The sequence below is a fragment of the Chelon labrosus genome (genome assembly GCF_963514085.1).
Source record: "Chelon labrosus genome assembly, chromosome: 2".
Taxonomy (NCBI): domain Eukaryota; kingdom Metazoa; phylum Chordata; class Actinopteri; order Mugiliformes; family Mugilidae; genus Chelon; species Chelon labrosus.
The window spans coordinates 8,629,290-8,643,570 of record NC_140338.1 but is presented as its reverse complement, the minus strand read 5'-3'; the positions used below and the strand labels follow the sequence as shown (position 1 = coordinate 8,643,570).

The window sequence follows — 14,281 nt, the reverse complement described above, 5'->3', positions numbered from 1 at the left end:
TATATTCATTCTGCTTCACTACCAAAGGCTTGACCTTCCGCGCCTCCTTTCAACGTATAGAAACTGCACGTTACTAGGGGAAATACATCACAGGGACGCATGCAAAGCACAGCCACCGGCCTGTTCTGTATCTCTGACTTCATATTCTATCATAAATTTCCCCTGGGAGGAACCACGAGTCCCGTTTGGTGAAGACTGACCACTTTGAGCGCGAGCAATGTCGGAAAATCCCCGAGCTGGAGCCAGCGTCACCGGTGACCCGCACAAAAAAGGGCTTCTGTTCGGACGCCGCGCGCGGTGATGAAGTGGGTGGCTGAACACATCAAACGGAGTCTGGACTTGTGTGTGTGTGTTTGTGTGTGAGGTGAAGCTGAAGTTGACCCGTGTTGGTGCAGGACTGGACTGTCTCAACGTCTCCATCTATTGGTGTTTTGCAGGATTACGCTTTAGAGGTTAGAACTGATTACAATGAAACAAAAACTGAACTTTAAACGCTTTAGCCTTTATTTTAATTAGTTTTTGCACAATTTTGTCGCCACACACAGGTACAACTATGAGAACAGATGTGTCTGACAGCAACAAAGGGTCCCACTGGTCACTCGTTTTCATTTCTTCCTTAACATTAAAATATCCTGCGTATTCACAAGAAAGAGCCAGTGACAGTGTGGAGGAAACAGGATCTTTAATCTCCTATGTTATATGTAATTTGAGACCAATTACAAGCAAAACAGATCCAGTACACACATAAATAAAACTATTAATTATCTAGATTACAAAAAAAGAGAAATAAACTGTAGAAAAACATGTAGTAGGGTTTATGAACAGCTGATTTACAATAAATAAATTCTCATTTATTGTGACTAAATTATCTACATTTGTTGAACAGAGTTTAATGTACTTGAACCTTTTCTTTATTTAAATAATACTAGTTATTCATGGAAATAATTCGTTGCCAGACATTTAAAGTCAGAAAAACCCATTCCAATTGTTTATTGTCACCCATTTTTATTTATTTTTTTGGCTCCTCTCACGCGGTTTGTAATCTGACCTGCCCCGCTGAGCACGGTGAGCAGCGAGGAGGCGTCCCGGCGTCACATGAGGCGTCAGTCACCACCTCTTTTCTTTCCACGCCAGACGTTGAGTCCCTCAGCCCAGCACCTGTCTGAGGTGATGGGTCAGTGGCTGTGTGGGTGGAGCTGGAGTCTACACAACCTGTTTGCCAACTGCAACCGTGTCAACACATATGCCGCTCTGCCCGCCGCTCCCTCCTTTCTTCTTCTTCTATTCTTCTTATTTGTCTTCTTCTTCTTGTTTCCCGAGCAGGTGAAGCCGACATGAAGGCCCAGTCAGTGGACTTTCTTTTTTCCTTGTTGTTTCTTTTCACCTGCAAAAGTAAAAGAGGTTCAAAGAAAATACAACCACCCGGCACATTATGATTATATGTATAGTGTTTTGTTTAAATTTCCAATATATCTGTCTATTAGGTAAGGAGTGAGGTGTTTAAAGCTCCGACCTGGAGTGTCAGCTAAACATTTTCTTTAGTTTGGAGAAGAAGCCTCCCTCCTCCTCCTCCTTCTCCTGCTGCTGCTGTTGCTGCTGCTGCTTGTCCCGTCCCTCCTCAGAGCCGGTGGACTTGGCACCAGAGCCTGAAGAGCTGCTGCTGCTGCCCCCTCCTGGACAAAAACATGCACTTCGTCAGGTGAGTGAGTGAGGAGGGATCGGCTATCTGCGTCTGAGTGTGTGTGCATACGTCTGCATTTGAGCGTGTGATAATGTTTGGATTGAAGATGAACTCCGGTCCTCACCTGTGGACGGGCTGACGCCGTTGACCGTCCCCTCGACGTCCGTCTCCTCCTCCGCGTAGCTCAGCAACAGAGAGCGCTGCCTTCTGGTCAACTTCCTGCAAGAAAAAGACAGTGACAGAAACAGATTCTTGTAATTACGGCCAAATAATAGAGCAGGGTCTCTGCAGGTTTGAACAAGACTTTTTAAGACCTTTATGTGTTAAATTTAAGACTCAGAGACCCAGAATTACTTTCAAAATAACAAAATTTATTGTTATTCGACTATCAACTCAGGAGATCCCTGGGGTGGGCTCCACTAAAGAGGAACAGAAACATCTGGCTGTGGGCCAGAGGGGGTTGTACTGCAGTATAGTACATATATAGTACTGTTTAAGGTATGCATCTGTCCAAGTACGGTACGCGGTACGAGGTACGCTTGTGTGTTTTACTGAAGATGCATCAGGAGGTGATCAAGTACACTGCTGCTCTCCTGTCTGTAATTCAGAGTTGCCAAGTCCAAACCATCACTACCAGAGTTTGCATACTTGATACTGATTAACCCATGTTTCCCATCCGGACTCCCCACTTCACATTTGTAACCTTTCCTTTTAAATCTAATTTATTTTTATTATTTATTATCTTTGTGGTCTGTTGTCTCGTCGCTCCATGTCTGCTAATACTTCATCACCTCGCGTCGGGTCGTAACAGCTGCTGTTAAGAACAACCTGAACACATTCCTGACGTTGTGGTGTGGGTCTTACTTTGGCACTTTGATCTTGATGTGAATGTAATGATCTCCGTAGCTGTAGCTGTTCATCCTCCGAATCCCTTTCCCCTGCAGCCGGATCGTCTGATCGGCCTGGCAACTGGATGGAATCTGAAAACACACGGGATGCAGGTTTGAAACGGAAAACAGAGAAATGAAACTCTGCGTGAAGAAGTGTATTTGGAGATCGGTAAGTATCCGACAGATATATCTAAATATATTACATCAGGAACTGAGTCTTTACTCACCACTATACTGATGGTCTCATAAAGGCCCTGTGTTCTGGCTGTGCCTCCCAGGATGGCCTGAGCTATGGAGATGGACACGTCTGAGTGGATGTCTACTCCATGACGCTTGAACACCGGGCTCCTCTGTACCTGTACGTTTTAAATACAATATATAATCAAAACACTACACTGCTAGAATTTAGTAAACCCTTCAAATAACAACAGAAAACTCACCCTGAATGTTATGAGGATTTCTGTTTTCCCTACTGACATTCGTACAGTCTGACCATTATCCACTCCTGAAAGACAACATCAAGATGATTTAACTTAACAGCGGTCAGAGAGCAGTACGCACATCTTATTTGACACGTTAAACACACTGAGAATCACCAGCGGCCATTCATTTCAAACCCACCAGCAGGTACGGGCACGCTGACCGCCCGTCTCGTCTTGACCTGACCCGAACCTCTGCACATGCCGCAGTGTGTGTTTATGATCACTCCTTTCCCGCCGCAGCGCCGACACGCGGTGCGCATCATGAAAGGACCCGTGTTGATGGACTCCTGCCGAGGGCGACGCAGACAATGACACGATGAATAACGGCACAGAGGAAGCGAGTGTACTGGATTTTTATAAACCAGATCAGATTAAATTTGCTTGGACTCACCATGCCTGTGCCGTTGCAGTAGAGACACCGGGTCACCTTGGTGCCCGGCTCGTTGCCCTTTCCGTCGCACCTCTGACAGTCCTCGTCAAGGTTGACGCTCAGCTCCTTATTCACTCCCTTCGCCGCCTCAGAAAACGTAAGCTCCATCACGAACTGTGAAAAAGACAGTGGGAACGTTTTTACTATGGCTATACACATACACCGATCAGGCATAACATTATGACCACCTTCCTAATACTGTGTAGGTCTCCCTTGTACCTCCAAAACAGTCGTGACTCATCAGAGAATGGACATGGGCCTTCTGAGGGTGTCCTGTGGTGTCTGTTAGTGGGGGGGCTTTGGGTCCTATGGGTTGAGGGGAGGGGCCTCTGTGGATCATCCCACAGATACTTGATCAGTTTGGGATCTAGTGAATTTGGAGGCCAGGTCAACACCTTGTGCTGTTTTTGTGTCAGGCTGCATCCTTCTGGGGATGACTGCTGCCATCAAGGAGTGTCATTGCTATGGGGTGGGGGTGCCTGGTCTGGTCTAGGTGGGTGCTACATGTCTAAGTAACATCCACATGAATGAATGCCAGGTCCTAAAGTTTCCCAACAGAACATTGTATTGTCATCAATGTTATTTACTTCTCCTGTCAGTGGTTTTAATGTCGTGGCTGCACCTTTAAACCGATTCTTCACTAAAATAAAAAATAAAAACGCCTAAATATGTTGATTCCACGATGTTCTCAGTGACTTCTTACCTCTGGCCTTTGGTTAAACATGCTATTGAAGTCTCCAAAGCCTCCAAAGCCTCCTGAAAACTCTCCAAAGATCTTCCTGAAGAGCTCCTCGGGGTCTATACTGGTGCTGCCAGCCTTGTAGTACTGCTGCTGGCCAGCGCGGCCCGGGTCGAAGCCGGCAGCTCCGTACGTGTCATACTGCTTCCTCTTCACCTCGTCACTCAGCACCTGCTCACAAAAAACAGCAGCACGGAGATGTTGAGTTTACAGCAGAGGTTTCAATAACAATAACTGACTACTTATACACTAATACGTGTTTTGTACCTCATAGGCTTCAGCCAGCTTGGCAAACTTCTCTTTGGCCCCTGGATCATCTGGGTTGGTGTCTGGGTGGTACTTCTTTGCCATCTGGAAGGCGGAGGAAAGATGAGAAGAAATAAAACTCCTTACATTCAAGGTGATCCTGCAGATAATTTCAAACACGCTTAATCAGCGACTTCTCGAGACCTGGTAGTAAGCCTTCTTGATGTCCTTCTGTGAGGCAGTGCGGGAGACGCCCAGCACTTCGTAGAAGTCCTGCTTGTTGTTCAGTCTGCAGCTGGAGTGGAAAGAGTGGCTGGTGACGCCATGAGGACATCGTACCGCTGTAGACACACACACAAAAAAGACTGTTAATCAAAATGACACAAGAGTACATCGGGAGCTATGCCAAATAAAATGATGCCCAAGTTTATAACTGTGCTCCTGTAAGCAAAACACATGCAGATATTAACCAGTACGACACACTGGACTATATTTACTGTGTTGTGTTGGTGTTATGGTACAAATATGGTCATCTATGATAGATAGATAGATAGATAGATAGACAACTTTATTGATCCCTTTGGGAGGTTCCTGCAGGGAAATTGACATCTCCATCACATACAGCACTGTCAGACATACATGTAGGAAACAGTACAATAAGCCCAAATACCAAACACCCAGAAAAGAATAATAATAATAGTAATAAAAATAAATATTGTGACTGTACATACATGGTTGTTGCATAAATAGAGAAATACCAGGTACATTGTTATTGCACTTTACTATTGCAGGTTAATTAAAAAGTCATTCAGTCACTTTCTTTATTGTGTGTTTACTATGTGCACTTTGTGTTCCTTAACACCAATCGATCATGGTTTGAGTGCCACAGCTTATTATAGCGTTGATGAGCGTCCCTTTCACCACAGTACATACCATATCCTACTCCCTACTTCCAGGATGTCACAAAGCAAGAGGTCGTAGGATGAATGTGTGTCTTGTGCAATCCTGTCAACATGGAGCCGAATCTAACAGAAACCCTTATACAAATAATATTGTGCAGGTCTCTCTTGTGCCTCCAAAACAGTTGTGACTCATCAGAGAATGGACATGGGCCTTCTGAGGGTGTCCTGTGGTGTCTGGCAACAGGATGTTGTTAGTGGGGGGCATCTAGGTGCTATGGGTTGAGGGGAGGGTCCTCTGTGGATCGTCCCACAGGTACTTGATCAGTTCAGGACCTTGTGCCACAGTATATACACCATCTCCTAATCCCTACTTTCAGCATGTCACAAAGCAGAGGTTGTCTCAAACTGTCAATAAATCCTCCTCTTATTTGAACAGCAGAACATGTTGCAGGACAGCAGGTCTGCAGGATGAATGTGCAGCTAATAAAGCTGCAGAAACTGTCTTGTGCAATCCTGTCAACATGGAGCAGGATCTCGGAGAAAGCCCCTTATGTCTGATGAAGTACTTTTAATTCTCCAAACGATGCAAAAAAGGCTGTTGGTGACAAGGTCAGTGCGGCTGCTCTGTGTTATGTATTCAGGCTGTGACACACTACAGAGCAGTTGCATCACTCTTACATCAAGGCTAAGCCGCTATGCTAGCACCTGGATAGCTTAAACTCACGCTTTCACACCATAAATCCTACAAAGCTGCACATTTAAACAGACTATCGGTTTTAAGAAGATCCGAGGATGAGCTGATGTAAGAAACTCTCTTGTTTTGCTAGCTGTTAGCTAACTTTACTCGCCTGTCAGTCCTCTCAATGTCACGGCATTTCCGCCCGTCCACGAGCCCAGGCTGACCGCTATCCCACGCCGGTGAGCGTGCGAGACGGCCCCTTGACCGGCCCCTCCATGTCGGACGGAGACAGCGAGGAAACCGCCGCTGCGACGTCCAGAAGTGGCCGATGTTGTTAACCAGCGTGTGGTGAGCCGGGCAGCGGAGGACGCCATTTTTTGCGTCACTGCCGACGTCAGGGGGGTTAGAGGTGATTTGCGCATGTGCGGGAGTGAAGCGGAAATTGAAACGGATCGATGGATGGATGGATGAATAAATAGATAAATACTAGATAGATATTAAACGGAATACATAAATAAATGTGTCTACTCAGTAGTAATAAACGTTAGGTGTGAAGTGTAACTACAGCATTTATATAATATTTAATTTCTAAAACGTACTAAAGCCAACTTATTATAAAAATAGACATATTCTACTGCATGATATTTCAAATGGAAATAATGTTTTTTTTTGTAAGTTATAAGTTCATTCATGCTGAACACCCACACAAGTTTTTATTCACTGTGGTAGATCAGGTTCTGTGAATAGATTTGTTCCACACCTTGTTTTAGTATTTATTTATTTTTATTATTATTATTTTGTATTTCTTTTACTAAAGGAGACTTGCTGTTTTTACTATGCATGCGACAATAAACATCTTGAATCTTATATGCTGGGATTTAAATGATGCCAACAAACAAAGTGTTTGGACCAATATGAATGAAAATGAATAAGTTGTCGTGGTTTCACTATATGGGCATGTTACGTCCGTCCCTGGGTGGGTCTAGGGGAATTTAGGAACGAACACAGGACAATCAATGAAGTTGAGTCTGGATGGAGCAAACTTGACAAGATTTATTTGAAGAAAAAAAAAATGAAAACTTGCTTAAAGCAAACACAGTGGGGAAGGATTGGAGCACATGGTTAGATAGATAGATAAATAGATAGATAGATAGATAAATTTCTCTGTTGCAGCAGCAATGTACAGGCATTCAACCATACATAAATATAACAAAAGCTGAAATCAACAATAAAAATAAAATAAGTATACACAATATTAACAAGATTATAAGATAAGTGAATAAGCCAAATAAATGAAAGAAATAAAACAAAACTAGACCTGGCTAACAAACTTCTCCTTGTTGAAAGCAACAAACAAAAGACCCAACTATCTTCTCTCCTAAAAAGGTGCAACCAAAAATATACAGGTGGCACCAACCAATAATCCTACATGCTAAGTGATGAAGTGGGTACCCCAACCTCACCTATAGTCCAGACCTTCCACCCCAACTAAAATAAATAGTATTCAAAGGTCCATGCGTCTCGATAACAAATAAAGTAAATAACAGAAATCAAAATAATATTTGAGTAATAAAGCAGCAGAGACTAGATCGAGAAGACCATCTGAAAGCAAGCAGCAGAAAGAAAGAGAGAGAGAAGTCTGTAGCTGGATCCCTTTTAATGTAGGCCATGGGTCGTAATTGGATGATCTGGGGCCCAACCAACCAATCAGCAGGCCCCGTCAGACTTCTCAGGTGGAATCAGTTGTGGAATCAGCTGTGAACAGGGGAGGGAGAGAAAGAACAAGAGAAACAAAGGACATACACTGCCCCTGCCCGGCAACAGATACAACATACACAGTGAGTTATATATATACTGTACAAAGAGTGTACACTTCTGAGAAGCAGTATCAGAAACTGAAAATCCCCATATAGGCTGAGTATGGGGGTACAAGACTCTACATACGAATAAAACGATAGGAAAACATGTCACAGCATCGTTCAGTAAAATCTACTATTACCAGTATGTAATTAAAATAATAAAATTCATTCACCTTCTGTAACCACTTGTCCTGTGAAAGGTCCTGGGGAGTGCTGGAGCCTATCCCAGCTGTCATCGGGTGAGAGGCGGGGTACACCCTGGACAGGTCTCCAGTCTATCGCAGGGCTAACCAGGTTAATAAAATGAATAATAAAATAATAATAAAAAGATATATTTATAGCAAAGCACAACAAGTATCCTGATTTTGATCTTTTTAGGAACATTATCTGATAATATATGTACCTGCAGAGGAAATACAATATATAAAACTCTAAACTGTCATTAACAGCTCTGTACTGGACATTTTTCTTCAGTTTCTGGAAATGGTATTTTTCTTTCTCTACACTTTAAACTTTAAACTGCAAATAAATCCATCCATGAAGTTAATCTCATTTACATTTCATGATTTAAACTTGCCCGTGCACCACTGAGACACTAGATGGCATCACTGAGCTGATAAATAACAGATCCAGAGCCACGCAGAGCAAAATATTGCATAAACTGGATCTAGTTCATTAAACTGACTGGTGTTAGTGCTCAGAGATTACGACAGAATGATTCATTAATAATAAATGTAAACCACATCAAGGGGTCATTCTGTTCCCTGACACAACAGCAGTGAGACTCAAAGCTGTGACGGGACATTGACCTTTGTGTCCTGGGGTGAGGGGTCAAAGGTCACTGGAAGGGTGTTGGGGTATGTCAAGGCTGGGTCATGCATGTTTTCTACGCCTTTGTAAATTAAAAACAACGTCACCACTATATAAACAGCCCATTTAAAACCCGTCAGGTCTTAAAATGATCAGCGACTGAGCATCAACTATAAGTTTGTGAAATTACAAGTTCTTATGCGCTACTGTTGTTTTGTATTTGACACAGTTTACAGGTTGGGATAAATCCTCGTAAACAGTTTAATAAAGATAAAAAAGACAGATCAGTCAAAGCAATTCATGTTCAAACATTTAACGGCATTTTAAAACTGTTCCAAACCATTAACTAGGGCTCTGTGATGTTTTTACGAGAAGCCATTAAGCATTGAATGGGGGAACGTAAAATAAACAGCTACTGTAGAAAGGCGTTCAGCAGCGCAGCGCCGAAGCTCCGGGGATAATAAAACACATTCAGCCAAATTACCTACTTTCTTTGTTATTAAAGTTTTATTTTTAGGCCGTTGCGCCGTCAAACAAAGAGTCTTACTGTTTCCATGATAACAGATACAGTACAGTGAACACAGGTTCAGATTTCAGGGGATCTTCTAAGCAGTGCAGATGGCCAAACGTCTTGGATCGTAACGCGGCATCGGGACAATGAGGTCTAAGTTCTTTGAGTGATATCGTCACACAGACACCATCACTATCCAAACATCAGACAAACATCACCAGTAACGACAGGCTGCCTGTTGACGTGACACGAGGACGGCATGACAGACAAAAGCTGAGGCGAAAGATCAAGCGCATCGTATCTGGCGTTATGTCAGAGTTTTTTTTTTTTTACAAAGCAAGAACGTTGAATGGATGTCAGTGTGTGTGACCCGTTGAAAGAGAAGCTCACGCTCCCTTTCAGCTTCCCTTCCTTCTTCCCCGCCATCCCTCTCTCATTCCCCGCCGTCTCCAGGGCGACCTGCAAAACAGCATCCCAGCTGTGTGCGTCTCTGTGGAATGTATCACCGGAGGAAGCTGGCATTTGCCACTCGGTAATGTAAATATCACCCCGAGCGGCGATTCTTATCTCAGCAAGGATGCTCCAGCTTCCAGATTCGCATGCATCCGTGTTCGGTGCATGTGTGTGTGAATGCTGACGGACCAAATATGGTAAATGAAAGGCTTTTATTTGAACCGTTGAATACTTTGAGTCGTTTCTGCTTCAGTCTTTGCTTTTTAATCTCTCCGGCTGCGCTGGTGGAGGGTCTGAGGTCAAGTCAGCCAGTCAGTAGGAGGTGGGGCAGTGGTGTCAATCTTTACTCAACTGCTTATGCTCCTCAACCTCTCCACCCCTACACACACACACACATCATGTTGTCTAAAAGTGGTGGGTTCAAAGCAGCACTGCTCGTTGCAAGCCTGTGGTTGTAATTAGTGCGTTGGGGTTATGAACAGAGCGGTATTAAATCTCCATATATCAGCCTCGCTGTCAGCCACCGTCACGGCTACTTCATACCTCGGGACAAAACACAGACCCAGATCTGGAGCAGATAAAGAAATTGTTGATCACAGTGAGACAAATTCTTTACTGCTGCAGCTGCACGAGTGAAAATAAGTGTCAGTGTGGTCTGGTCGGATCAGTGTGACACATTATACACATTATTGACATTGCTGTAGACGTTGGGTGTTCATCGGCTTGGTGGGGTTTGCAGCGATGTCGTAGCTCCCTTCATGTTTCAGGGTTTAAACCATAGACTGTATATAAATATGGACTACACGGCCCCACTTCCTTTGCATTGGCCAAACTGACGCTAGTTTCTTGGGTATATGGGTGGCGCCATCTTGCGAGTTTGGAGCCAGAGTCTGTGCAGTACAGTCTGAGAGTAGAGCCACGTGGAGCTGCGATATCGATGACCCGACCACACTTCCTCCAGACTCAATCGCGTTTTTGTTTAATTAATACTACGCTCTGCTCCACCTCCACCAGTTACAAGGAAATGTTGGATTATACACTGTACTTATTTTTTTTTTTACAACTCTCACAGTCCTACGGGACTCTTTACGGAGCGGTTGGCATGGCAACTGATTGTCGCCATTATGTCACGTCCTGTTTCCATAGCGCCAAATAACTAAAACAAAACTTATCCACACAATTGACACTTGAACATGCATCAACATTATATTAACGACCTAAAATGATTTTTTTTTATTTGATGTGTATTTTAGTGTTTTAGTTTGTCCCAAGTCCCACCCACTAACTTAGAGGGGGTGGAGCTTATGACCTATACTGCAGCCAGCCACCAGGGGGAGCTCTACTTGCTTTACTTTTGAGAAGCAGTCTATGGTTTAAACTTAACAACACAAGCGCTGTGACTTAGTTTGATAGCAAAAGTTACACATTTTTAACTGAGATTACACATCAACCTGTTACAACTCACTGACTTTGATTTTTGGCCTGCTACTCAGGGCCACAGTGTTTCTGATGGGGGGGCACTTGTACTGCGGCATGCAGCAGTTTTTGGGCTTGGTTATTTTCCTGACATTATCTTTCAGCCTAAATCCGCTAAAATTACAGCATGTCGACAAATCCTTTTTTTTTTCATCCCCAACTTAACACTTAAGTACTTAAAGTTGCTCCTGTAGCAGACAAATGCACCTTTCTCAAATACCATGACAATACCAAGTCTGTATTGCCATTCAGAGAGACAGAAAACTACAACAAAATATACAAATTACATAATGATCTGATCTGTAAGGAAGCTTTAGTGAATGTTTTGTGCCCTATGCTTTCATATTTGATATACTGCATATCTTGTGTGGTATTTATTTTTAACTGAAGATTTGGGAGTCATGGATATTCCCTGCTGTGCATCATACCCCGTTTGTCTGTACGATTACAGAGGGAAAGGAAACTGAACATCTCACATTCATCTTTTAGAAAAACACAGCTGCTGGTGTAGCTCAAGGGCACAGCACAACAGCAAAAGAGAAAGAGAGGGAGGGAGCAGAAGTCAAACCATGTCCGGGATGACACTCCACACTCCTCTCTGTTGTGGAGATGATGCGACTGTTATGGTAACAGACTGTGCTACTGAATTACTGAATGGTCTCACAGTCAGTGAATCGTTCTGTCTGCTGCCTGATAACTCTGAATGTTCTCTACCCAAATAGATGCGGCAAAATATTTAACATTTGGTCTGTGAGTGCAGTTGTATTTCATTTTAATTGCTTGTCATGGTGATTTTCATAGAAATGTGAATCTAAATCTGTTGTTTTTGTTTCTCTGCCTTTCTCTATTCTGTCATTGCTCTGCCTTTGTCAACCACTAAAGCCCTATCAGTCAGGGGCAGAGCAACAAGCTCAAAACAATGGCGAACATGGCAACCAGAGGCTTATTTATACATCCAGCAGAGAAGAAGCAACATAAATTTGAGTTCTGTTGAAGTCAAATATTCACTTACATCTTGATGTAGCTTTCATTTTATCTACTCCATACTTATCTGCGCTAAAAGCTGATAGCACCTGGAAAAGGATAAAAGTGAACCAAAACGGTAGAGATGAAGGCCAAAACAAAACCCAAACAGTTAGTTAAAAAAAAAAAGGTTAAAATCCTTTTGGTTTAAAGGTCAAGTGAGTACGATGCAGAGACCTCTAGTGGCGAGGCTGCAGATTGCAACCAACTGAATACTCCTATTTTTACAAGACTGTAGCAGAATGAACTGTTCAGTGGTCAATTTAAAGAGCCAGTGTTTGGTTTGTCTGTGTTGTGGTGACTGTTTTACACCAGTGAACACATAATTATGAGCATTATATTATATTTCTGCAAGTAGAGCCCTTTAAATCCTACACACTGGTCCTTTAGTTAAACTGCCAAGACGCATGGATGTTTTCCACTACTTCATCACTAGAAGCATCGCTGTTCACATGATGCAGTTCATTCACTGTTATTAAAATATTTATTTAAAAACCTTTTGATTTTACACCAATCAACCATAACATTATGACCTTCCTAATATTGTGTAGGTCTCCTTTGTGTCTCCAGAACAGCTGTGACTCATCAGAGAATGGACATGGGCCTTCTGAGGGTGTCCTGTGGTGTCTGGCAACAGGATGTTGTTAGTGGGGGGCCTTTGGGTCCTATGGGTTTAGGGGAGGGGCCTCTGTGGATCATCCCACAGATACTTGATCAGTTTGGGATCTAGTGAATTTGGAGGCCAGGTCAACACCTTGTGCTATTCTTCATGTTTTTTGAGTTGTTCCTGTGTCAGGTAGCATCCTGCTGGGGATGGCTGCTGCCATCAAAGAGTGTCATTGCTATAGGGTGGGGGTGCCTGGTCTGGTCTAGGTGGGTGCTACATGTGACATCCACACTAATGCCAGATCCAAAAGTTTCCCAGCAGAACAGTGAATTGTTACAAGATGGTCAATGTTATTCACGTCTCCTGTCTGTGGTTATAATGTTATGCCTGATTGTTGTTTCTCCTCCTTCTGTCCATTATTGCCAGTAAAATCTCTGTGAACTGTATCCTAAGAGACACTGTATCCTCTCAGCTGCATGTAGGTGGCCTGCTTCTTCATTAATAACCTGTTCACTAATATGAATCCCGTTCCCTCTGGGAGTACTTGGATTACCCATTCCCCTTCCAGCCCTCCGCCTCGTCCCTTTATTGCACCGTTTTCATCCGGCTTCCTAATCTCAGCGTACGATGCCAATGAGACAGCGATGACCTCATGTGTTGAATAATAACATCAAATTACAGGACCAGAGGAACAAAAGCATGTGAAAGCAGACACACTGTGAAAAATCAAGGCTTACGTACGTGGCTGGGGCTTGATATTTTTGTCTTCCGTCAGTATGGTTGCTATGAATGATGGCGCCGTTCCAGTCACGAACAGTAAACAGCGGCGTTGTTAGCCATAGTTCGGCCAAACGGTTGTGCTAGCAAGCTGATTACTCGGGATCTAATTCCTTGTCGGCGCAAGATGTATTTTCTTTGGGTGAGGGGAGAGGGGCTTCTGGATCAGACTCCACAAGTGACCAACCAAGTGTAGCTATCGCCAAATGAGAAATTATGTTGCAGAGTTCCTCTTTCAGATAGCATCAGCAGGGTAGTATGTGTTTTTAGTGTACACATTTCATTTATGGCCATTGCTGACAAAAAAAAAACTGAGAAAACTGAACTGAAAAGAACTGAAAAGAAAATAGATTATGTAACCAATGTGGTTATTCTTCAGCATATTCCCTGGGCGCATCGGGGAGAAAGGGCGTCTTTGTGTGGTTATATTAAGTCACTAATCTGTGGAGTCAACAAACGGAGGGTTTCGCTGCCCCTGCGGTTCAGTGGCAGCCGTCCTGTTTGGGTGATGGCTGCCACGGGGCCGCTCATAAATGTCCTTGTGGTTACTTCTAATTCTCCTCTTCCCAAGCTCAAGCCAGCCAGTGCGTGTCTGTCTGCTCGTACGCGTATGGACACCGCTGCGAGGACCGTTCTGAGGTTTAGTCCGTCCGACGCCCCGACAAAGGGCCGTTTGATGTGCGAAGGTAGCACTCGGTTCAGGTTAGGTTAGGGCA

The 14,281-nt window shown here is 43.6% G+C and overlaps 1 protein-coding gene across 1 annotated transcript; it reads right to left on the bottom strand.

The window, feature by feature from the left end:
* Nucleotides 1–491: 491 nt before the first annotated feature.
* On the bottom strand, nt 492–6,471 carry LOC311509108 (dnaJ homolog subfamily A member 3, mitochondrial-like; the record flags this gene model as incomplete). The annotated part of the gene is made up of 12 exons (XM_084574159.1): nt 492–1,384; nt 1,514–1,673; nt 1,806–1,900; nt 2,546–2,661; nt 2,799–2,927; nt 3,012–3,076; nt 3,193–3,340; nt 3,445–3,597; nt 4,187–4,393; nt 4,490–4,573; nt 4,673–4,809; nt 6,219–6,471. 11 exons carry the CDS (start codon nt 6,469–6,471, stop codon nt 1,522–1,524), a joined length of 1,539 nt encoding a protein of 512 aa, XP_084430285.1. The 3' UTR covers nt 492–1,384; nt 1,514–1,521.
* Nucleotides 6,472–14,281: the final 7,810 nt, after the last annotated feature.